Source organism: Bactrocera tryoni, chromosome 5 (genome assembly GCF_016617805.1).
Source record: "Bactrocera tryoni isolate S06 chromosome 5, CSIRO_BtryS06_freeze2, whole genome shotgun sequence".
NCBI lineage: Eukaryota > Metazoa > Arthropoda > Insecta > Diptera > Tephritidae > Bactrocera > Bactrocera tryoni.
In genome coordinates this window covers 42,695,570-42,722,018 of record NC_052503.1, presented here as the reverse complement: position 1 = coordinate 42,722,018, position 26,449 = coordinate 42,695,570, and the positions used below count along the sequence as shown (strand labels likewise).

The 26,449-nt window shown below is 36.2% G+C and overlaps 1 protein-coding gene across 5 annotated transcripts; it reads right to left on the bottom strand.

Annotated features, from left to right (window-relative positions):
* Nucleotides 1-1,894: 1,894 nt before the first annotated feature.
* Nucleotides 1,895-26,289, bottom strand: LOC120777564 (glycerol kinase-like). 5 transcript variants are annotated; one of them, XM_040108962.1, is made up of 4 exons: nt 25,958-26,289; nt 25,784-25,905; nt 3,588-4,283; nt 1,895-3,516 (listed from the first exon to the last, which is right to left on the bottom strand). In XM_040108962.1, the coding sequence occupies exons 3-4, from the start codon at nt 4,201-4,203 to the stop codon at nt 2,417-2,419; spliced, it is 1,716 nt and encodes a 571-aa protein (XP_039964896.1). In that variant the 5' UTR covers nt 4,204-4,283; nt 25,784-25,905; nt 25,958-26,289; the 3' UTR covers nt 1,895-2,416. The 5 variants fall into 5 exon arrangements, with proteins under 5 accessions (XP_039964896.1, XP_039964894.1, XP_039964897.1 ...); XM_040108960.1 differs by having other exon boundaries at nt 25,784-26,289; XM_040108963.1 differs by lacking the exon at nt 25,784-25,905.
* Between the last annotated feature and the right edge of the window lie 160 nt (nt 26,290-26,449).

Here is a 26,449-nt window from a genome sequence, read left to right as displayed (position 1 = left end):
TTTTTCCGGCCAAGGACTGTCAACACGGAAGAATTCTGTCGCTACAACATCAAAAACAACGCCGAACTACAGTAATTGAGTTGGTTTCATGGAGTATATCTACTAAAAGCGCCTTAAGAATACATACAAATGTAAATATACGTACAAAGTAGGTTCTGTACAAAGTAGGTTCAATTAAATATGGAATATTAACAACTGGACCAATAGCCTTTCATATTAATTTTAAGCCCTATTACGGGTTTCAACTCAACTGCATTTTGGTTGAAGTTTTGAAATACTGAAGAGAACTGCTTGGACTGTTTTTGGTTTAAAATATTCACCCTTTAGTTATTTGTCAAATTTTCACTTCTTAAATACTTCGAATAAAAATAGTTAAAATGTAACAGTTAGGTTTGTCAGAAGTTGAATTGCTTTAACTTCAATACAACTGAGTAGAGTTGCTAAAAGTAATAAGGGTAAAAGTTTTTCTTCATTTTGTCCATGACGCCCACTAATGTATTTTTCTGTGAAGTGGACTCCAAAAAATTAATGCGACGAAACAGTCGTTATCTCAATTAGAATTCTTAAATTAAAGTCATACCTTTAAGGAGTTACATGGGTTTCCTCGGGTAAAAAACAGCCTTTTTTCCACAACTTTCTTTTCATATAAAATTTTATTAGAACTTTTTATTGTTACAAGCATACATACATACATTATTAACAAAGAAATTCTGAAATTTTTGGAACAAAAATATTCTAAACTCGGCCATTGCGACGCCATTTCCGCTGACCCGTCGGAAAAAAGATGCGCCCGGGTTGACAGGATAACTTCTTACAGCATCATCTAAAGTGAAAAAATACGTTTTTTAGTTAAAACCTTAACTTCGCGCTTAGACAAAGAAAAAAACTGAAAATTGGATTTTTGGCAGACATTTTTTTAAAAAAAAGAATTGTATCTCAAAAACCTGTGTAAATTAAAAAAAGCAGTTCTCGAAAAATTTTGCCAACCGACTTCAAAAACACACTTTCGAGAAAAACGCGCTTAAAAACGGCGCACTTAACCTGTTGTAAAATGTAATAATACAATAAAAAATCTATTTTTTTAAACCAGTAAACCCATGTAACCCTTCAAAGGTAGACAAACGACGTCCATAATTCCAGCACACTGGCTTAATCAAAAAGACAAATTTCATGTTAATCTGTAGGGAGATGGCTATCACCGGAACCAGAATAATTTACAAATCTCGAAAATTAAATTTTTTGAATGCTTTTAAACATTAAAACCCAAAATTTCAATTTTTTACGACTATTTTTTTATGAAAACAAAAACGGTTAAATATTTTTCAAAGGTCTTAGTTCGGGATAGCCTTATGCGCGATGAATGCTATATGCTATAGTAAGTTGATCTGAACAATTTCTTTCGATATTACGTTATTTCTATGAACAATAACTCATACCAAATTTCGTGAAGATATATCGTCAAATGTGAAAGTTTTCCATACAATAACTTGATTCCGATCGTTCAGTTTGTATGGCAGCTATATGTTATAGTGGTTCGATATCGGAAAATACCGTTTGCAAATTTTCAAAACGATATCTTAAAAACTGAGGGACTAGTTCGTATATATACAGACAGGCGGACAGACGGACATGGCTAAATCGACTCAGCTCAACATACTGATATTACAGGGTCTCCGACGCTTCCTTCTGGGTGTTACAAACTTCGTGGCAAACTTTATTTACCCTATTCAGGGTATAAAAATGTAGTTTCGAGAAAAACCCGTTTGAAAATTCAGGTGTGTAGGCCACGTGTCACTCCTGTAACTTTCCAACTATAATACATTCAATTTCGGAAGATTACTTAGCCAGTACATTCTGTAAATGCTCCAGATACAATTTATGCAAAACAAAAAAATCATTTTTGAAATCGTCACACGCTTCAGTGTTTATTAAATTCATTTGGTATACGCATCGTAACGCTTACAATTTCTAAGTTGTAAAAACCTAAATAAGTATTATGTTTATACATTGGTGCATAAAAATATAATTTAGCTAATATATATCTAAGTATATACAAGTTGATAGCACTCTCGGCAAACAAAGCCGTTTGAAAAGATTTACAACATATAAAATATTTTGTCATTTAAGCATTTTATCACAACCAAAACTTAATAAGTACTTAAGGATAAGTTGTAGCCGACTAAGAGGTTTTCATTGAACATAATTTAAAAATGGCAAACTAATTAAGTACTTAAGTACTTTGATATGCTTAAATATTAATTAAGAAAAATCTTACAAAATATTCAACAACAAATGTTAAAATAAAAAGCTTCCGATCGTCATGGCAATTATGGTAAATTAAGTAAAACTTTTAGCTTCATCAGTACTCAATATAATAAAATCGTATATACTATATGCAATTCTATCATTCTATCAACTATTTGTTCGCTGTCGCATGTATAATCATAGCAAAAGTGGTCATAACGAATATAGCCGGCGGTATGGATGACAGCAGCTTATACGTCTCATCAGTTATTTGGCGTGTAGGCTTCTTAATTACCCAATCCATGCTACGTTCCACTGCACGCTTCCACTTACCGTAGCGATGATGGCGTTCGTCGTCCGTACTTGTGGGTAGAAAAGTGTCATAGTCCACAACATCATACTGTAACTCATCCGGATGAAAGTTGAACAAATCTATACCTTCCGCCTGTGCTGCACACAGTGCTGCACCAAAAGTGGTAGTATCAGTCACTTGCGAACGAAAAACTGTTAACCCAGCCGTATCGGCCTGCAATTGCATTAGTAAATTATTCATACTAATCGAGCCATCGGCATGCAATTTATTGAGCTGGAAACCGCTCTCCTGATGCATGCACTCCAATATGTCGCGTGTTTGAAAACAGATTGCCTCCAAGGCGGCACGCACTATATGATGTTTAGTGGAATATTGCGTGAGGCCAATAATTAAGCCACGCGCTTCCTTACGCCAATAGGGTGCATAGAGACCCGTAAAGGCAGGCACGAAGTATACATCGCCCGTTGTCGCTACCTCCTCTGCGCATTTTTCCGCTTGCGTAAAGTCTTTCAACAGGCGTACACGATTCTCTAGCCAGCGTAAAGCGTGACCGCCTACCGCCACAGAACCCTCCAATGCATACATAGCTGGTTTATTTGGTCCCAGCTTATAGGCGACTGTGGTGATAAGACCATGCGCTGAAATAACTGGACGTTCTCCCATATTACAGAGTAGAAAACAACCAGATCGATAGGTGTTCTTGGCTTGGCCGGGCTTGACACACATTTGCCCCAAGAGTGAGGCATGTTGATTACCAATTATACCACTAATTGGTACACCGGTGAGCACACATCGATCACTGGTAATGGGTCCATAGATTTCTGAACTACTACGTATTTCGGGCAGTATATTACGGTCTATTTTGAAAGTACGCAACAACTGTGGATGCCAATGCAAGGTTTCGATGTCCATCAGGAGTGTGCGCGAGGCATTTGTGACATCAGTGATGTGTAGTGCGCCTGCATAAATAGATTAAGTAAGAATTATCATTAATGGGTATACAAATATTAACATATGCAGCATTGCTTACCTTTAGTAAGATTCCATACAATCCAAGTATCTATGGTACCGGCCTTACAAAATCCCTCACGATGCACCTTTCTCACCTCGGCGACATTATCGAAAAGCCAACGCAACTTCAACGCGGTGAAATAAGGTGAAACGGGTAAACCAGAAATGTGTTTGAAATGATTTTTGTCTTGATTGTCCAATTTGGAGAGCACACGATCGACACTCTGCTCACTGCGTATATCCTTCCAAACGAGCGCATTGTACAGCGGTTGACCAGTTCGTGAATCCCACACAACAGTCGTTTCTCGTTGATTCGTAACGCCAATACAGCTTATATCAGCTACGCTGTAACCTAGCGCGGGCAGCTGGGCACACGCCTTCTCACAGCACTCATATACAGCGTCCATCAGTTCCAATGGATTCTGTTCAAACCAGCCATCCTGTGGTGTTATCATTTTCAAATCGATTTGATATTTAGCCACTTCCTTAAAGTAAGGCACCGAATATAGTGAGAACTGCACGCTACTGGTACCCTCATCGATGACGCCTACGAGACTCTTGCTTGTGGTAGATGGTGTTTCGGAGGTAATTATACGGCGCTTAGGCCCATTCAGCAAGCGTTTGCCTTCCGTCATGTTTATGACACTCTCCGTGACTAATACTAGTTTAGCTGCCTTGTAATGCAAGAAGTAATTTTCCAGTCACAATGCACCAGCTGAAATTGAGAGGTATTGGTTAACAAATTATTTGTCTTTAGTCACTTATGCAAACATTTGTACATACATACATTTTTGCTAATGCATAACTTATAGAAAATGTAAATGAAAACGAGCAAAGTTCATTGAATTTATTTTCAAAACACAGTAGAAATCGGATAGACTGAACAAATTCAAATGTATATGCTTATATTTATAAATTATAAACTGGTAATCCTATCATAATAAATAATTACTCACATCCTAATCTCCCATTGATGCAGTCAAAACCCAGACCGAAAAATATGACAAATATGCTTAAAATGTCATCAATATTATATATATTTATATGTTTTTTATTTTAGGATTGATGGCAACTCTATTAACATAAATATTTCTACTTAATCGGGATCAAACGCAAGTATGAACGCATTACTCCCGATTAGTACTGTCGGATAATATATTTCAACATTACTATTGTCAATAAAAATTAATACCTAACAGTGAAACCATTTATGGAATTTTTAAACAACTCTCTCTTCAAAAGTGGATATCGATTTTTTTTATCGACAGTTTTGGCAAAAACAACGGGTTTTTCAATAAGAGCGCTACAAATTCTTTATTCCTGTGAAAGTACATTCGATACGATTATGTATGTAACTCGATTTATTTACATGGCCACTACGGGCATGCTTGCAGAAGTCCAGACGCTGAACTCAATTTTCGACGCTTTTCAAGCATAAATCGGCAGATACTGCTGCAATTTCACGTTCGATATTCGTACGAAGTTCATCTATCGTCGCTGGCTTGTTGGTATAGACCATAGACTTGACGTAGCCCCAAAGGAAGTAGACTAACGGCGTCAAATCGCACGACCGATGCGACCAATTAATTGACTGGGCCATTTCGTGAGGTAACACGTTAACCAAACTTGGTTTTCAATAAATCGATTGTTGGAACCACATATTGTCCGAGTCCATATCAATTTCAAATATAATTCGGGCCAAAAATATTCGGTTATCGCGGTTGCGATTCCCACCCCATTCACAGTAACGTGCCGGTCTTGATCATCACGAAAGAAGTACGGCCCAATGACGCCGAAGGCTATAAACCGCACCAAACCGCAATTTTTTCGGAATGCAATGGTGACTCATGGAGTACGTGTGGATTGCTGCCTGACCAATAGCGCATATTTTGCTTATTGACGAAAGCAATTCAGCCAGAAGTGAGCCTTATCGCTGAAGATGCTTTTTCAATGAAAATCAAGTTGTTGCTCAGCCAAATTCGCGAGCATACGACGATTCTGGTGGTCAAGCGGCTTCACTTCTTGCGTCAATTTGATCTTATAAGGATGTAGGTCAAGATCTTTTCGCAAAATTCGCCACAACGACGTCACAGAGATGCCTAACGCTTCGGAACGACGTGTGAGAGACTGATTTAGGCCTTCCTTAATTGATGCGCTAGCGACAGCAATAATCTCGACACTACGGGCACTTCTTTGTCTCACTGACACGAGAACATTTTGGACTGTGCCTATGGATTCAAGTTTTTTTCACTACACGCTCAATTGTTGATCTTAAATTTTAATAATTTCGACTCGTTGTTGGTCGTATGGCCTTCCATGATAGAATGGCAAAGCTGACTGAAGAGAAATGACAAAAGAGCGGGAAAAATAGGGCGTCGTTTGCTGTCCCTATCGGTTTAATTATGTAACGTTCTTATTGAAAACCCCTTTAAATACATATGTTTAGCTCTACCCCTATGAAATCAATTTTTCGAAAAATTTCAAGATATTTCCATAAGTTCCACTCTTTTGTGAGGAATACTGAACGGTCTTCCAAAACCAAAATTTTTAGAATTTTATTTACAACGTGGAAAAAAATTCAAGTACCCATTTCCTTTCTCGCTTTCATTAAAAAAAAATACAATGTTTCATAAACGGAGTTATCAACACAGAAAGTACACTCTTAAATACTTCAATCTAGCTTCCCAGCAAGCCTTCAAACTCGCAAGTTTTACAATATTACTTTCGTCAAATATTAGCCATAAAGTCATAAAATTTGATATACAAGACCATAAAACGCGCGCCTTGCATAACTTGTCCGCTTAGAGCTCTTTTATACCATAGAATACAGATATCGAATCGGCACTGTAACGTATTTAATGTGTATATAATACATATATAGATGCATATATAAGCACATATGTAAAACATGGTATTTATACACATCCATACGTAAGCACACATTTATACGTTCTTCGTATGTTGATAAGCTACCAAGCGGTGATATTCAAACATAAACATGGGAGTGACTCGGTCGAGCCCCTTATGTCGAGAGCGGAAACAAGTGTGGACATTATAAGAGCGAATAAACAAAATATTTTGCGTACTATGTACATACATATATGTATAAAGAGTTGTGTAAACATAAGACAAAACTCGTTTATTTCGCCTACGTGCACTGCAGTCCGCTCTGGACTACCTAATTACATTTCTACATTACTAAAGTCGTTGACGTTATTAACCTATCATATTTTAACCATTTTATTATTAACTGTTGGAACGATAGGTTATAACTGATTCTGGGAAAATCCATACGATTATTTGTATGCAAGTCTGCGGGTAAATAAACCGGCATACTTCTCGCTCGAACGAAAACACAATAGTACAGAGTGCAGTTTAAATTCATGTGCTTTTATACTCCAGCAACATGTTTCACAAGGTAGAAAATTTTTGTCGAATAAATTGTTGTTTATAAACTTAAAAACGGCATATAACGTAAGTATTTAAGTTACATAATTGATTTCGATGTCTAGTGGACGGCAACCTCAAAAGGTTATAAATCGCATAAATTTTAAAATTCAGATTTTTAAAACTTAGGCACAAAGCTAATAATGATAAATGGCGAGTCATATTTCGTAAATACATATGTGAATTGTACCATTATCACACCCACAAAATGTTTACAAACTCATCAGCCAATTAAGCTGCGAAGTTTAGTACATGGGATCATTAAGGAAAGTGGCATGCGACGAAAGTTGGTGTGAAAAGCGAAAAATTATGTGCGTTTCTCACAAACAGTTAACTGTCTGAGTAAAACTTTGTAGAAATATTGAATATCACCACCCTACACCGCGTTGTGAAAGTCCTGTTCGGTGGAACCGGCGATCTTATAAACTACTCCACCACGTTACCTTGTATAAATGTTCAATTAATAACTTATAATTTACTAAAATAGACTCTGGACATATGGACCTTTTACCTTTTAGACCTCATGGAACCACACAGATCCCATTGACGAAATCCAACTATAACTTTTCTAGCCTGCAGATACCGTATATGTTGACTCAAGGGCTATAACTTACATTTTACTTAAAACACCTGAGAATAGATAACATTAGTTTATAATAGGCAAAACTTACCCTACACCATATACATTGGGCCAAAAAAGCACCCGGTAATTCAAATGAAATTAAATCCCCGGATAACAATTCAAAAAAGTGTTTTTTTTGCTAAGTTGGTAGCACTGTCCTTAATTACTATGCCAAATATGGGCGCCTGCTGTGAACCGGCTTATTTACAGCAACTACTTAAGTCGGTATACCGCAAAAGTGCGTTGCGATTTTAACAATGGATAAAATTATCGAACAAAGAATTTGTCTCATTTTGTATTTCTAAACAAATTTTGTGTGTTTAATCGTTGTAAATATTGGAAAAGGCTTATGGTGATTCAAAATCGCGAATACCGAGTGGTACAAAGCCTTCAAAAACAGTCGAGAGATCGTTGAGAGTATGCCTCGTTCTGGACTACCTTTGACCTCTTCTTGAAAAGCGTCAGGCAAGTATTACATAGAAAGATGGCGAAATAGCTCGACATCACTCGCGAGTCCGATCGAATGATTTTGGCGGATATTTTGGGTATGAAACGCATTCTTGCTCGACTCGTCCCGACAAAGCTGACTTTTTTTTCTAAAAAGAGTAGGATTGTGACCGAATTTAAAGACAAAAACGCAATGAACCACCAGAGTTCAGTTGATCGAAGAGATAAAACATAATTCGCTGAAGGAAAAAAGTGCCTCTCAAAAATGTTTCGCGGACTAGAAAAATCATTGGCATAAGTGTATTACATCTGGTGGGGATTACTTTGAAGGCGGCAAAATAAATATTGGTGAATAATTAAATATTTAGCGTTTTATTTACAATTTGTGTGTACTTCTTTGACACAATGTATACACCATACAAAGATTTCGAATGACTTTAGAGCGTATACATATATCGATCAATATGTGGATTATCTTAACTGAAACTCAGAGAGCATTTCTTTCTAATAACAATGTATAAATGGATCAAATAGGTAAATACTTCCCCTAGGTCCCATATATGTACATAATATATAGCTTTTCAAGCATCCGGTATCACTAAAATTTTACTAGCATATATGGTAGTAGTATGTCGTTTTGCTAAATATTGATAATATCGGGTCAAGACTTCCTAGCACCCCTATACCCAATGTAATAATTTCAGCCTTCGCGTTGGCTGTACACCGTATATATATATACATATGTATATGGTGAATATGTAAGTTATCTTAGCAAAATTAAGAAAAGTTATAAACTGTACAGTATAAATTAATAAGTTACCAAATATGTTTGTAATCTAATCAAGGTTTCGACGAATAATGAGTGTTGATATCAATTGCAACATTTTTTAATGGAAAGTTTGGCAACATCTGAAAATATATCGCCGTTTTTGATTTACGTATTTCAAATTGCGAGAGTATCAAATATTAGGTTTCATCCGAGCTTAGCTCTGCCTTACGTGTATTTTTACAAACAGCCAAATATCTAATGCTCGACCACGTTCGAACTTAGCCCAGCCTAACTGGTTCAATTTATATACATATGTAGGTCTGTACTCGTGAAACGTGCACTTGCAAAGTTGTTTAGAAACAATTGTGGCAATTACCATATTTTGTTTTTTTTTTTTTTTGTATTATATATTTTTTATTTTAATTTGACAAAAATAAGTGAGAAATTAAATCATACCAAACAACGAATTTCTTGTTTCACCATAGGAAATAAATTTTTTCTTTCACTGCTCACCTTCTTACTTCCTTAGTAGTAACCCCTGATAATATTGTATTAAAGGCTTATTAGGTCGATAAAAGCTTAGCTTTAATGTTAAAGAATTGTGAAGCATTCAGTAACTAAGCCCAAGCAAAGGAGAAATGACTTTGTAAAAATTCTCACAGCAGCAGAATAATGAAGGAATAGATAGGTCGTCCAGGCCTTATTGAGTCCTGAAATAGATCGCCCAGTCCTTATTGAGTACTGAAATGCGTTCTTGCTCGACTCGTTCCAATAAAGCTGAATTTAAAAAAAAAAGAACTGTAAACAGGTCTCTTTGGGCACGCTTGGTCGTGCAAATTGAGATCCCACATTCATTGAGAACATTATAACTGGCGATGAGACATGGTTTTATGAGTATGACTTTCAAACAAGTCAATAATCATCAAAATGGAGGGAAAACACGAGCCGAAACCAAAAAGAAAACAGGTCAAAAGCGCTCGAAACTCAAGGTGATGCTCATTGTTTTTTTTTATTCGTAGTTTGGTGCGTCATTGTTTTGTTGGAGGAACAGACGGTCAATAAGCTGTTCAATTTGGCCAGATTGAGCTGTTTGCGTGAGAACAACCGTCGAAAACGGTCGGAATTGTGGAAGAACAACACACCATCGCATAGAGCCACAATTGTGACCGAATTTAAAGCCAAAAACGCAATGAATACCACCGATCCACCACCGTATTTACCAGATTTGACTCCGTGTGATTTTTTTTTTGTTCCCCCAACTGAAATTGCCGCTCCGTGGAACCCGTTTTCAGTCGATCGAAGAGATAAAACAAAGTTCGTTGAAAGAGCTGAAGGGCGTCCCAAAAAGTGATTATGAAGAGTGTTGCGAGGACTGGAAAAATCGTTGGCATAAGTGCATTACATCTGGTGGGGATTACTTTGAAGGCGGCAAAATACATATTGGTGAATAATTAAATATTTTTCGTTTTATTTACAATTTCCGGGAACTTTTGTCACAATGTAACTTCGGTGCGGTTTTTTCTTGTTTATGAGACGCGTCTCGCACTTTACCCCCAACTTAATGGAATGTTAGTAGAGTAAATATTAAGTAATCAGTTATACAGCACCTTGCGTTCTACTTGAATATTGTTTTTTAATTTTTTATCACAACTTCCTCTATGAATGACTATATCACGAAACGTTCGGTAAAGTTAACATATCACACACTTAAAAATTAGCGTATTGTTTTACAAATCGGCATGTTTAATCTACAAATGTTTACGATTATTGAATTTACTCTTTAATTGCCGCAGTAAAGCGGCAAATATGTTAACAACAACAATACAAAACACACACACATACACTCACTAATCCAGCTCGACTGTGTCTACTTCAGAGGGTAAAGTACAAACTGCGTCTAATTACATGCAACTCTGGAAGTTCTGAAGTCGACGGTACAGCCGCACTTAAAGCTGACACTTTGACGATCGCTTGCTGATTGTCAATGTGCAAAGATGATAGTAAACGAACAACAATAACTGCAAATTGTTGTGCGTTAGATATGCAGATGCGTTGTAAGTGTGCGAGTATTTATTTTACTAATACACTGTGCTCTCAAGCGCAAAACACGTCTGTACACCAGCTATACGCAATACAAACTGCCGGTCGCATTTAAGTGACAGACGTGGACACAGCCAATTTCGAAAGCATTGGCGATTAACCAAATGATCGCCGAACGAACTGGTAGGAGCAAAACGATGGAACTTTTATGTGCGATAACGACAGTAGAACAGCGTTTGACTATATAAATGTATGTGGAAATGTAGGTACACATACTAATTAATAAAAAAAATTTACGAGAATTGTGATAAGAAAAATCGATTCTAATTGCTATTGTTAAGGCCAAGGGTCCCAATGACGACAGCGATGACAATGTGAATGACAAATCAGAAAACGTTGAGATGTACATACGTCCAATCCCGCCAACAAAATAAGAGAGAGGGATCATGCGATCGTTCGGCGGCAAGGAATAAAGCGACACGCTTGCCTGGATAACGAAGGATAATGCCTTGATAACGAAGGAAGCTAAGAGCTGTGACTAAAACAACACATACCTGTGTGTGTGTGTGCATGTGTTTGTTGATAAGTGTTCGACAATGATAACAACAATGATAACAAAGGCGCGTGTCATATAAATGTGATAATATTTGATAGATATATTGCATATTATTTTGGGGCTCGCCTATGCGATAGTTAGAACTATTTGCAATTTTAAGTACTCGCCAGCTATATCAATAGAGATTTACGAGTAAGCAAATAATCATATCGTAAAACACTTGTTTCGCAAATACTTAAGTGCAATCGCAATTTGCATAAGCGCTATTTTGTTTTTTTACTACACACACCCAAATACATAAAAACATTGTGGCAAAAAAAGCACCCGGAAACTGTAATTCCCCGGGTGAATGATATTTGAAAATAATGCATTTTGCTAAGTTGGTAGGACTGTCTTTAATTACTATGCTTAATATGAGCGTGCTCTTTCAACCAGTTTGTTTACAGCAGCTGCTTAAGTCGGTACACCTTAGTATGGCGTTGCGATTTTTACAATGGTAAAAATATCGAAAAAAGAATTTGTCTCAAAGTTTGTATTTCTAAGCAAATTTTGTGTGCGGAATCGGTGCAAATGACGAAAAACGCTTATGGTGATTCAATTTAATCAAAAACACAAGCCAAGTGGTAAAAGTTCTTCAAAGACGGTCGAGAGATCGTTGAAGGCAAGCCTTTCTTCGTTCTGAACGACCTTCGACTTCATCAACTGATAAAACTATTAAGGGGGTATTCTGGTCTAGAAATTAAAAAAAATCGAATTTTTTTTATATTTTCAAAGTTTAACTATTCAAGAAGATGTGTACAAGAGGATTTTTCAAAATTCAAATTATTTTCGGAGATATAGGCATTTTTCTGACCCGGCATCCAAACTGGGTCGGCCGGAACTAATCGAACAAAAGACTTTACGCGAAACTTTAAACGCGTTTTTCTCAAAACTGACTTTTTCGGAACGATACCCACGATTTCTCAGGTTCTGCTGAACCGATTTACTTGAAATTTTTATAGAGTCTTCTTTATAGGCTTGTGTATGGTTGGATCTAGCCCCATCCCCAAATTTTTATTTTTATTATTTTTAAGAAATTCGAAATAGTCAGAAAAAGTGACTTTTTTTCAGGCAGTCGCCACTTTTGTGAAAAAAATGTTTTCCCACTTTTCCGTAGTTCCGGCCATTGCAACATTATTATAGATTAATAATCTTTTTTTTTTGGTTTCCGATAACTAGGAGGGTTGAAATCATGGATATGGTCACGTGGAAATTTTTAGAGACCCCTCACTTCGTCAGCTCATAGTTTTTGAAATTTTTTACTTTTTTTAGTTTTTAATTTTTTTCTGTACTCTTCTAAAATTAACAAATAACTAATAAAAAAAATGGATAGTAAAAATATTAATTGCCTTTTTTTACGACACTTTAAAAATTACCTGAAATTCATGCTTCTAGACCAGAATACCCCCTTAAAAAAGTGAAAGATATGGTGTTTGAAAATCGTAAGAAAAGTATTAGAGAGATGGCAAGAGAGCTCGAGACACTCGCGATTGCTTTCGAATGATTTTGGTGAATATTTTGGGTATGAAACGCGTTCTTGCTCTTCCGATAATATTGATCGTAAGAATTCCAATACCACATTCATGGAGAGCCTTATAACTGCCGGTGAGACGGGAAAATAACAAAATGAAACCAAAAACAAAACCACGCTAAAAGCACTTTTTTTCGATATCCGTGGTTGGTACAACATGAATTTGTTCGAGTGCCAAAAACGCTATGAACATCATCGATAAACACTGTATTCACCAGATTTGGCGCGTGTGATTTTTTTCTTGTTCCCCAAACTGAAGTTGCCGCGCCGTGGCACCCGTTTCCAGTCGATCGAAAATATAAAAAATTTCGTGGAAGGCCATCCGAAAAAGTGCTTATGAAAAGGGTTTCGAGGACTGGAAAAATCGGTGGCATAAGTGTATTACATCTAGTGGGGATTACTTTGAAGACGATCAAATAATTATTGATGATTAATTAAATATTTTACGTTTTATTTACAATTTCCGGGTACTTTTTTGTCACAATTATATACCAGCAATATGGTTCACAAATAAAGTGATGTGATTTTTGTTAAAAATAAAATATATCAATAAATTTTGTGCGCTGCTCATTGACCTCATAGCATACATACAACATAATATGCGGATGAGTTGCTGAGTCATATGGATGAAATAAAATTTTCACAATAATGAACTCCAGCTGAAATCAATTAAATATGATACATGGTCCATAATTCGCTATAAACAGGCATTTTTATTATCTTCTCTCATACGGTATGGAATCACTACAAAACTGAGAGAGGATCTCGACGAAGGATTACGGTAAGAGTGTTATAACCCTATTGTGTTGAGCTACTAGCGCCAATATACCTGGCTACCGGCTACTAATCAAACTGCTGGTGACTATTTTTGCAATATGTTAGAGAGTTTAATAGGTTTCTTCTAAGGTTCCTAAAGAATTATATATATATAATTGATATATATAAATGATCAGTATGACGAAACGAGTTAAAATCCGGATGAGTGTCCATCCGTTGAGTCCAATTTTCGATGACTCGTTCGAGCGTTTTGACTGGTAACACGAGTGCTTTTGCTTCAAGGCATGAATCGAAGCGACATTGTCCGCATAGACTTTACATATCCCCACAGCAAAAACGTAATATTACACGTGATTGGTGGTCAATCGACCAGCCCAAAACGTGAAATTATCCGCCGAAGTGTTCTCTCAATAAATTCATTGATTGATGCGATGCGTGGAAAGTGGAGCCGTCTTGTTGAAATCAAATGTCGCCAATATCACGAACTTCAATTTCAGTTATCAAATTGGCGGTTACGTTCTCACCGTCATCATATATGAAGAAATATGGACCGATGATTCCACCGGTCCACAAACCACTCCAAACCGTTGTTTTTCCTGGATAAAATAAGAGCTCTTTAATCTCTCCAGGTTGCTCTTCGTCCCAAATGCGGCAATTTTGTTTGTTTACATACCAATCAAGGCCAGAAAAGGACCGCATCGCTAAACAAAATTTGGCTCGCAAACATTGGATTTTCTTGGAACCTTACAAGAGCCCGCCGGGGGAAGCAGTGGAAGAAGAAGACTTTCACTCCATTGGAAAGATCAGGTGGAGAAGGAGCCGGCTTCCCTTGGAATCTCCAATTGGCGCCAAGCAGCGAAAAGGAAGAACGACTGGCGTACTGTTAATTCGGCTATAACCGCGTAAGCGGTGTCTACGCCAGTAAAGAAGAAGAAGAAGAATTATTTCAAAAACATGCTATTATTCTGCTGTCTCTTAAAATAGACATTCCTAATTTTGAAGTCACGTTTATATCGAAATGCTCATAATTTGCTGTTCAAAGTGTTTCACATTAAATTTATGTATATACTGTACCTACTCAGGCGTTCGCGTGAAGTATCATGCATATACATATGTACACACCCCTTTTCATTAACCCCAATGCCACATTTTTAATGATATTTGCAAATTTAAATGAGATATTCATATTTACATATTGATGTTTTAAACGCGCGGGCTTTCGACTTTTTATTATATATTACATACCTACATAGATGATATATATTTCGTCCACATACTATATACATATACTTACATAAGCAGGTGTAAAATTGATTGTACGACGGAACGTATTTTTGTCATTAAATACAAATACACACCGTCTCTAGAACCGCCTCAGCATGGGTAAATGCGTTTCAATGCAATTTATTTAAGAAATTCTGTTGCCAAAATATACGGCGTCACACTGTGTACACAATTAGTTATTCACCCAGACACAAAGCAAGTTCAATGATACAAAATAATAAAGAGCTTTTACAAAAAGTTCAGAGACTAGCGTGCACAAGTGTAGATACGAACGGATGATTGATTTCAGGTCTGAAAGGCTGGTGGAAGTTTATGATTTCTTAATCCAGCATTATTGGACTAACCAAATTGGAATAAAGCTTATGGAATATTTCTGCACATTCGCCCAAAGTTTGGCCATTTGAATGTGCTAAGAAGTTATGCGGATTTTGACGGCCCAGAAAATTGCTACTTTTTTAACTTTATAACTATTTTTATAACTAAGAGCAGCATTTTAGTAATATTTTGTGAGTTTTTCGAACAAAATTTTTCAAAATCCTCATCTAAACTCAAAAATTCAAATTTCATCGGTTAGTAGATGGTTATAGGTTTTGAACGAATGAACTTGAAGGATTTGGAAAAACGCATTTTTCGCAAAGCTGCAAACAAAACAGTTTGATCTGAGGTTTAATTTTTACCACAAATTGTCTTGAAAAAATTAGTTGTAATCGAAAAACAACCATTCGATCAATCACGCGGTCATCCTTTTTAGAAGAACCGTGAAAATTTTCAATAAGATTCCTGCATTAGTTTCTGAGAAATCATGACCACCGACTTTGAAAACGATATAGCACCTCGAGAAAAAAGCGAACAACAATTGAAGTACCGGTATAGTCTAGCCTATCCTTTCGCAATAGGGATTTAAGTAGAAAAAAATGCTACCGATGCAAATTACCATTAGAAGAGGTAAAAATAAAAATTTTCGAAAATTTTAGATCAGAAGCTATGATGGAAACCAAACTTAGGGTAAGAAAGCAGCACTTTATATCCTTTAAAGGATTGTGGTTACTAAATGGGCACTAAGGCCACCTGTAACCCGTTGGCTCTAGATGGTGTGATGGCCAATAATGAAAAAGAATTACGCAGAAAGGCATATGGAAAGCAAACAAAGAGCAGCTAGTGTATGCATCAGTGGTTTACTTACTATACTACATACTCCCTATTAGTCTTATATATAAGGGGGTATTAGTAAGTTCGCGTTTCTTTAAAATTATACTTAACTTTGGTCCCGAACATTGCATTCCCTTCTAGACCGAAGTGGTCCTCTTTTAGTGGATCAAACATTCTATTTCACGAAAAGCCTGCAATGGGTCCCAAATTAAATTGCCAGAACAGACACCATCCTACTATTTGACTCTGATAAAAAATGAACTTGCAAAACAGACACCACCCTACTACTAGACTCCGATAAAGAACGAATATATATGCCTCTGGTTACCTCTAGATATTATATACTATATAATAGTTTGTCAAAAAAGTCTTGCGGTATTTTCGCTAGTTGGCGCTGAAAGCGCGTAGTTCTAGTTCTATTCGTCGCATCGGGTCATGCTATACCTTTTTGGAAAGCTCATTTCACGCGCTAACACGTGTTTGATTGATTGTTTCTTTTAAGTCGTTCGTGAGTTATAGCGTCGCAAACATGGAGCAAAATAAAGAGAAAATACGGCATATTTTACAGTACTACTACGATAAAGCAAAAATGCATCTCAAGCCACTATTTGTTTGTTTGGCGGCAATTTTAATATGGAGCCCACAAAGGAGCAGTTTCGTCATATTTACTTTATTAGTTCCGTAAAGGAAAAAATGCAGCTCAGGTTGCTAAAAAGTTACGTGATGTGTATGGTGACAAAGCCTTAAAAGAAACACAGTGTCAAAGTTGGTTTGTCAAATTCCGTTCAGGTCGGCCAAGTGCAGTTGATGATGACGTCATCAAGGCTTCAATCGAGTCGGATCGTCATGTAACTGAGCGTGAGATTGGAGAGAAGTTAAATATACTACAATCAACCATACATGATCATATACGACGTCTTGGGATGGTAAAACAACTAAAACTCAAAAAAATGTTTGAAAAAATCACCGGTTTCTTTTCGGTCAACCTAATAGATATAGTAGCTAAGGCCTGATGGAGACAATCTCTGACTTGCTCAACAAGCAGAAAAATGTGGCATAAAAGGAATATGGGCCATACATGGGCCGACAATTAAAATTCGTTCTCACGACAGTCGGGCCTAAGTAACCGGAACGGACCCGAAGTTTTATCCAGCCAAGGACTATCAACTCGACACAATTCCTCGAAATTTATTTATGAATGTTTTCTGACGCAATAACAACTACAAAAACAATTAAAATTCGAAAAAAATTATTGGGAGACATGGCAGCAGACTGCGGAACCGTGCAACTTTTATTGTAGAAACTGTCAAGAAGTAGAAGATGAAAAGACAATAGAACATCTAGGCAAGGTATTGGTTTCTTGGCGATGTGTCGGAGGTTGCATGTACAAAACTTTTTAAAGCACAGGGTTATTCAGAGAGAACATAATAGAGTTAGGGGATTTTAGTTCCGTCTGACATTGATCCTACCTATCTGCCTAGATACTATTTAACTCGTTTAGTGACCTCGCATATGGTCAAAGCCAATGTTTGGTTTCAAATATATTTTACCAGCTACTTTAATGATTTCCGAATGTCTGATTGGAAAGTACCGCACATTTCATCTAGAGATTTAGCAACAAAAATGTGCTAAAATTCGATGATATCGATCCATCCATAATAAGAAGGATATTCTGATATTCTATCAGCTGGTCGGAATTTGGTAAAAAGCAAGACCCTAAGAGTTGTGCAAAAGATTTCAAGAGCTTTATCTCGTATGATTTTAAGAAAGTCTAAAAGCGCGGTAATTGAGTATTTTTCCGCCCCCTAATAAATATATAGCTAACTAAAACAATGGCTGTTGTTATACTGGAATAATGTTAAGCTGAAGTGACAGACAAATATGTATAGCCAACGCAAAAGCTTTCAAACATGTTATTAATTATTTCAACAGAATTTTGCGATAAAACAATACCAAAACATATTACAACTGTTGTCCAATATAAAGTAAATAAAACTGCTTTCCGAATATCACCGCTACTTAGTGCTTAATCACCAGTCTGCAATTGCAGATAGAAGATATTCTATGATAATAATGCATTAAAAAACAAGTAAGGAAGGTCTAATGTTGCAACCGAACATTTTATAGTCTTGCAACTTGCCGGAATCAGTGTCTTTGAAATGCCTTACGATGTTAAATGTCAACCACAGGATCGGAATCTAAACACTTTTATATATATGGTACAAAATATATACATATAACTTATACACTGACTGACAAATTCGGCATAAGGTTTGTTAGAAAAATTAAAATCGTTATATGTATGTAGTGAATGGGAATTAGGATAGTATCATTTTATCCATTTACTATTATCATGCCATATACCAAAAAGATGTTCCCTAGATTACATTAAAGTACCTCTCATACAATAACCAAGCATATGGAGTAAAGTCAGCCGGATGGTCGAAAATTCTGAGGTTAGTTATTTAAGTTTTTGCCCAATTTTATCTATTTTAGGCCCAAAGATACACTGTTATGAGTAAAACATGTTCTGTAATTTTCAATGAGATAACTCAATTATTGCCCGATATAAGCAGAATAAAGTCACCCGGAAGTTCGCAAATCCTTATATTAGGTACATGGGGGCTCAGGGAAGTATTGAAACACAAAAATACTATTGTCAGGAAAGGATTCTGTCTGAATTTCAACTATAGAATATATTCGGTTCTTAGGGCTTGTACAGTTTTAGTTGGATTTAGGCAATTTTTAGTCATAAGATGACATACTTTAAAGGCATTATTAATGCAAAATTTTATGCCGTTATATTATTGCTTCTTGATTTGTGTACTGGAAGTGAAAGTATCATATGGATTTTAAAATTGTGGTATATGAGAAGAAAGCCAAGTAATAAATTTACGGATACGGATTTACTCCGATACATATATGAATGAACCCGAAGAATTTTTACCACAGAGATGTATATATTTGTACTAGTATATACATACACATATGACCGTATATATCTGTATGGCTATATAGCAATCGCAATAAATAAAAATTAAGATACGAGTACGGTATACATATGTACATATGAGTGTATGTAGGCTTTGTTGCTTTTGGATCTGTTATCAATGTTATATTATTATAATATCGCTTATCGGAAATATTTTGGAACCATACGCAAGTACAGTAGTGGTTTTGAGATAAGAAATTTGTGCCAGAATTAAACGGAACCCGCTATTCCATTCATTTGTCAGTTCTTTTAGTTCTTTAAGGAGTTACGTGAGTTTTGACGGCCGAAAAAATACCTACAGTGTCGGACAAAACTCATTGGACTAACTCGAGTCTCACACATGTTCCGTCATAACTTTTTACATAGATGCATTAGAAGAATAATTTTTTTTGCAAAAGATAGACCACATATTCTATATTAAGAAACAATGCAATAATATTTTTTTACTTTTATGTAAGATTTATAAATTATAACAGAAGGGAAAAAAGTAAAAAATTCGTGCGACATAACTCATTGGACTTTAGCTAAATATGAAAATAAATTAGTTTTAAATTAATATTTTACTAAATAGCCATTATTTTTTTTGATTGCAACACATCTTTTATGCATAAATGAAATTTAATTACTAAAATATGAATCATTTATTCCATTCTCGGCTCGCTTTAATACATCAAGTAGCTTGTTTTTATAACCGTGGACCTGTTCCTCTTTAATTTGCCTGTTGACAATTTCCCATAAGTTTTTAATCGGATTCATGTCACGAAACTGGTCGGACCATCTTATAACATAAACTTATTATTCCAAAAATCAATCCTTCACAACTTTGAGGATGTGCCTGGGGTCATTGACATGTTGAAACTGCCAATCAGGCAGCATTTTTTGGATAGCGTGAGGAAACATTTGGGTTGGCAGTATATTTTTATATTGGAACCCATCCATGTTCCCTTCTATTCTGTAAATTGGTCCTACACCCTGACCAGAAAAGCATTCCCACACTATTATATTACCCTACCATGCTTTACTGCACCCTGCGAAAATCGACACTCTAAACGCTTCATGTTGGTCTTCGTATACCTGTCATTCCATCTAAGTTCTGTAAATTAAATTTGGACTCATCTGAAAACAATATCGGCTTCCATTGCTCTTCAGACCAATTTATATGCAGTTTCGCAAATTCCAAAGGTGCTAACCGATTTTTTTGGAAATATAAGATTTTTTTACTGCACGGAAGCTAAAAAGACCAACATCAACGGCGCGCCGTTGTATTGTACGCGTACTCTCTCTTAGTTGTGAGCTATCTACAACATTGTTTGTTGATATCTGGGGATATTTTATAAACTCGCGCACTATTCGCAAGTCATACTTTACCGAATTGACTCTGGGACGTCCTCCAATATTAAATTTTTAACGGTTCCTTCAGCTTTGTTCTTGCGTAAAATAGCAAAAACAGTTGTTTTCCCCAGAGAATAATTTTTTTAAAGCTTCTTTTCCACACATTTTTTGTGAATTTGCTTACAATTAATAATTTAAGTTCAGTTGAATGTGTTTTGTCTATATTTTTATCAAAAATAATTTTTTAGTAGCATTATTCGGGACAACTTTAAATATTTCACAACACACTCGTTATCATTAAAATAAACAACTCGAATAAGTGTGATCTACGATTTATAATAATTATAATTATTGTAAGTACCTGCAAAATTCTTTTCCCGCCACATAACGGTAAATTAATTCAATGGAAGTGGTTATTTCGATATCCAAAGTGTTAGTCCAATGAGTTATGTCGCACGAATTTTTTACTTTTTTCCCTTCCGTTATAATTTATAAATTTTACACAAAAGTTAAAAAATATTATTGCATTGTTTCTTAATATAGAATATGTGATCTATCGTTTGCAAAAAAAATTATTCTTCTAATGCATCTATGTAAAAAGTTATGACGGAACATGTGTGAGACTCGAGTTAGTCCAATGAGTTTTGTCCGACACTGTATGTTCACCATTTTTTTCACACAATAAATTAATTAATTTATTACAACTTTTGAGCATATCAAAGAACAACATTTGGATAATATTTTGCATCTAAAATCAAATTCATCGGTTAGTAGATGAGTATAGATCGTGATTAATCGAAGCATTTGGAAAAAAAATTACAAAGTTGCAAACAAAACTGTATGATATAAGGTCGAATTCCTAGTCCTTGGTCGGATAAAAATCTGGTTACTTACATAGATCCGAATGTTATGGGAACGAATGAATACACTAATCATCATAACCACTGTGCAATCATGTTATTCGCATAAATCCAAAACGAATAAAAAGGATCAAAAATCGTTCTACTGCGAAATTTTTGTCCGTATCCAAAAACTAGATGTGGTAAAATTATCTTCTACATACAGGGGTTTTCCGGAAAGTAATAGTACTGATTTTCTTCCGCCGTGACGGTACTTCGGAGCGTGCGCGCACCGACTGCATTCGGTAGAGGGCATTCCTAGCTAACGAAAGAGCGGCTTGTCAATTTTCACCGAGCACCTGGAGAGTCAGGACAAACATTTTCGCGCGACGTGTTTCTGTGATTGGAAAATGCAGTGTTCGTTAGAGCAGAGGTACACGATTAAATTCTGTGTGAAACTAGGTAAATCTGCAACAGAGACATTTGATATGATCAATCAGGCTTACGCAGATATTGCTTTAGCAAGAAGTAATGTGTTTCGGTAACAGCAGCCCTTTTTGGAGGGCCTGGAAGAGGTCGCTGATGAATGACCAAATCCAAAGTGAAAACGATGATCATTGTCTTTTTTGACATCAAAGGCATCAATCGCCATGAATTTGTTCCTCCTGGACAAACTGTCAACGCCAAGTGTAACGTAGAAGTTCTCAAGAGACTCAAACGAAGGGACAATCGGATCCGACAAGACATTGCAGTCGATTGGAAGTTGCACCACGACAACGCTCCGCTCACACCGCCATTCTTGTATACAGTTACCTGACCAAGGTCAGCATCCCAACGCTTTCGCAGCCACCCTACAGCCTAGACGTGGCCCCACGGACTTTTTTTCGTTTCCTTGCCTGAAAAGGCCGATGAAAGGCAAGCACCTCGGCTCTAAAGGCTATTCCGGAGAATACCTTCCGTGACGCATTCAGTGCTTGGAAATCGCACTGGCAGCGTTGCATCGACGCAGAATGAGCCTATTTAAAAAGTTTTTAAAGAATTGTAAAGATTTTTTTAAACCGATTCATTCCTATTACTTTCCGGACAAACCCTGTACATATGCTTATGTACATTGCGCAGCAAGCACGAAATCTGCCTTATCGGAATTTAAATGAATAAAATCATAATAAGCATTAAAATTATTATTTTTTTATTTTTATTATTAGGACATTTGTTAATCTTTTTAAATTGCCAATAATTAAACAAATTAACTTATAAAAATAGATATTAATCCATATATGAAAAACTCTCGTATCGGTGCCCTCCACCTAAGTCTGGTCATCCCGATTAGGCATATTTTCAGTACGAAACACATAACATTTATGCCTCTCATCTTGTCTTCGAGTATATTGTTAACTTCCTTAGCCGTCCTTCTGTTTTTGCAGTTAATTCCATCCCTTTTTCGGAAAACTAGTTTCTGCACCTTGTTGGTGCAATTTTCGCTGAAATTTTTTTGACTTCCAAAACATATTTGTTTGGTAGAAAAGGAACAACTTACGTCCATGGAAATTCGTTCAAACACAGCGCCTCCGAATTGTGCTGCTTCATCTGACCATGACTCCTGGATCTTGGCCTTTTGCTCCATTACACTCGGCACAATATGCAATGTACTCCGTTTCGCATTGACAACAACCAACATAATAAAATCTCTGTTTTAATTTCTCAAAGGTTTTAGTGATTCCCATATGTGCTCCACTTGGACCGTTGTGCAGCTCGTTGAGAACATTGGGAATTCTTACCTTCGGGACAATTATCAGGTCCCAGGAGCTTTACCTATCTTCACCTTCCCATACCCAATGAAAGCATCCAGACACAACTTTAAACTATTCCATTGTGCCCAATATGCCTTTGCCATTGGGATTTCTGCAGCTTTTTCTTTTCTAGTTGGAGGTTCCTACGGACCCCAATCTCATGTTATTGTTATTAAACGGACTCTCAACCCATCGTGCCAACTGTCCTTCTGTGTTTCTGAATTGTAGAAGCCATTTTATTGCTGCATTATCTGTCCTGACTTAAAAACGCTGGTCATAAAGGTACTCAAGAAAATATTTTATGCACTTCACGAACGCCAGTAATCCCTTCGAGTTACACAATAATTTTTCTCAGACCTGCTAATTGTTTGACTATAATACGGCACCACTTTCTCTTGCTGATCAATGACGTGTGAAAGAACGCCTCCTATTGAATATGGAATCTTCCACAAAACGTATTTAGCAATTTATCGTGGCCTCAATTTCCTGACGCTGTCCCAATATAGCTTCTCTGGAAAATTTGATTGAACTCATTTAGTGCTTTTACTGGAACACGTTTATCCTGCCCTGGCATAGCCAGTGTTCCGCCTACAAGTAAATTTGGTGTAAATTCTTCTGTTCCCTCAACAAATCACTAGTTGTTTTTCCCATAGTCTCCATCTATTTTTGCCCAAATAACTGCTTCTGATTTTGGTGTCATGTGCTGGCTCTCTGTTATCATTCGTCCAACATTGTATTTGTTATCGTACCCGAACGGAAATGGCACTTCCATATTTGCATAAGTCATAATCCTGTTCTTCATGTCGAATTTGATTCTTTGATTTGCTAAAAAGTCGAATGCAATTATGACTTCGTCTACGATATCTGCCACTTTAAAATTGTCTAACACGGCTTCCTTTCCAATTACGATCTCGTACGTTACTTTTCCGAGAACTTGTGTATTTCCTCCAGTTGAAGTAGGCAACTTTAACTCAGGTAATGGTCTTATTTCCTAATTAAACGGTTTACATCGAATTATGGGATGTAACGCGCCCGTATCCAGTCAGCATGCTCTTTTTACCGTCTACACATCCCATAACGTACCATTACTTGTATTCCTGCTATACAGGGCATTCGGTTGCGGGAGACAGCCCGCACCCTTTTCGGCCGGCTTGTTTTAATTTAACAATTGGTTGGGTTTGACATTTGCTTCTTCAGCTTTACGTTTACGTCCAACTGAATTATTGTACGGGAGTTTAAGCATTTAATAACACCAACATTTTTCTTACGCCTTCCGTAGATTTTCTCGAATTGATTCCCGCAATTCTGGTCTTCTATTTCTACTTGATGAAGTTTCCTGCGTCAGAACATACGAAACGTCAATTTTGCACATGCTAACTCAGCAAAGCGTGTTATTATCAGGTATTCCATTAACGAAGATCAGAATTTTCATGTTCCCGATGAACTCCATGGATGTATGCGCATAAGCTAAGTGAGCTCACCTCTCAATCTCTGTAGAGCACTTGCAGAAACTCATTGGGTTTCTGGCGGCGATTTTGCCTAGCCGTTTGGAATGATTAGTAATATCTCCGCTGCAGATCTTTTTAATGTAACGAACAATTCAACTACTTGATCTTCAAGTTTCCAATTACTGACAGATACTGTATTTTCGAATTGAAGCTTAAAAACATGGAACGAAACTGAGCCATCAAAGAATGGAGGTTTTACCTTGGCAGAGACTGTTGACATAAATTTGTGAGGTCACCTGAGATATCCATTCATCCTGTTTTTTCAACTGTGAAAATACCTGTACTGATATACGTTCATTACGCTCTACGAACTGCGCTTACAACTGCGTTAACAGCCGTTTTTCTAACTGCGAAGATAACTGAGATTGTTGTGCCAACATTTGTGAGGTTACCTGCGATATCCGGGCATCCTGCGCTTCCAACCGCGTTTCCAACCGTGAGCTCTCGTATTTCCGTTGACATCTGCGACATTGCAGCCAAAAACGGGACCATGTCCATAACTTTTGATAAGCATTGGGCCTGTTCCTTTTCTTTTATTTTTGTTATTTTTTTTTTTCTAATTCCAACTGAAAAATATATTCGTCAACACTAATGTTTTCCGCTTCCATGCTCTCGCAATCTTGATTATAATTCGGCTTTTATTCCATTTTTATTGTAACGGATTTCTCGATAAATCCTCTACCTTGTAACTCACAACTCTCAGATTTTCAATTTTAAATCCCGAATATTTGGAGTTAAAATTTTCAAACAAAATGAAATTTATTAATTCTGATATTGGAACTAAAAATTGTAGAAATTTAATTTAATTTTAATTCCTAAACATTTTTTTAATTTTTAATTATAAGCTCTGGATTACATTTTTTTCAATCCGGTATTATCCGGAATTAAATTTTAAAAATAGTTTTAATTCAAATTTTCGGGATTACAGAATAAAAAACAAATTAAATCAATGGTTATTTCAATTATTTGTTAAATGCATTATTTTCAACTCGATTAAGTCCCCAGGTCAATTTTAAAAAATAAATTCATTTATCAATGACTCAAAACAATAAATTGAAAACATTAAATTACTCCAATCATTAAATCAACTCACACAATTGACGCCTTAAAAGGCTCGGCCCGATAGCATCTTTATCATTTTTTTCCTTTTTACCACCTCTTTTTACATGACAAGCCCTCGACGAGCCCACCGGTGCTAAAATCTGATTGGTTTACCTTCGATTACAACATTTGTACATATGTATGTATAATACGTAAATATATTTACATGTCAGTTCGGAGGTAAATTTACTTTCCCTTTTTAAATTATTGCAAATTAGTTTTACGAAGTTTCTTTCATCACTGATTAGTTTTTTTTTTATTTAATTTTGCAATTCTGTCATTTGGAAGTGCATTGTGCACTACAGAAGCATGGGCAAAACATTGAACATGTATTATAAATATGTATATATATCCATTTATAACTTTTAGCACAAATCAATAATTATTTAATTTCCACGTTTAGCACAGTTTCGCTTGGGTTTGATTTTCGCTAAATACACAAACCCAATTCAATAATTTAATTATTTTTAACTCAACACATGACGAGCCCACTTTTCTCCAATTCCATTTTGAAACTCTTTTAAATAATACCTTTTCGACTGAACGTATGCTTTTTATTATAGGCTGCCCTCATCTGAAAGAAATTTAGCTCACTTAACGTAGCATGCTAGTTCTCGTGCATTAGGCCCCTAAAAAATAAATTTATTTGTTCGCGCAT

Coding starts and splice junctions, on each gene's coding strand:
- LOC120777564 (XM_040108960.1), bottom strand. CDS start 4,203: ATGACGGAAGGCAAACGCTTGCTGAATGGGCCTAAGCGCCGTATAATT. Junction 3,517..3,587: donor TGTATGGAATCTTACTAAAG/GTAAGCAATGCT, acceptor CTATTTATGCAG/GCGCACTACACATCACTGAT.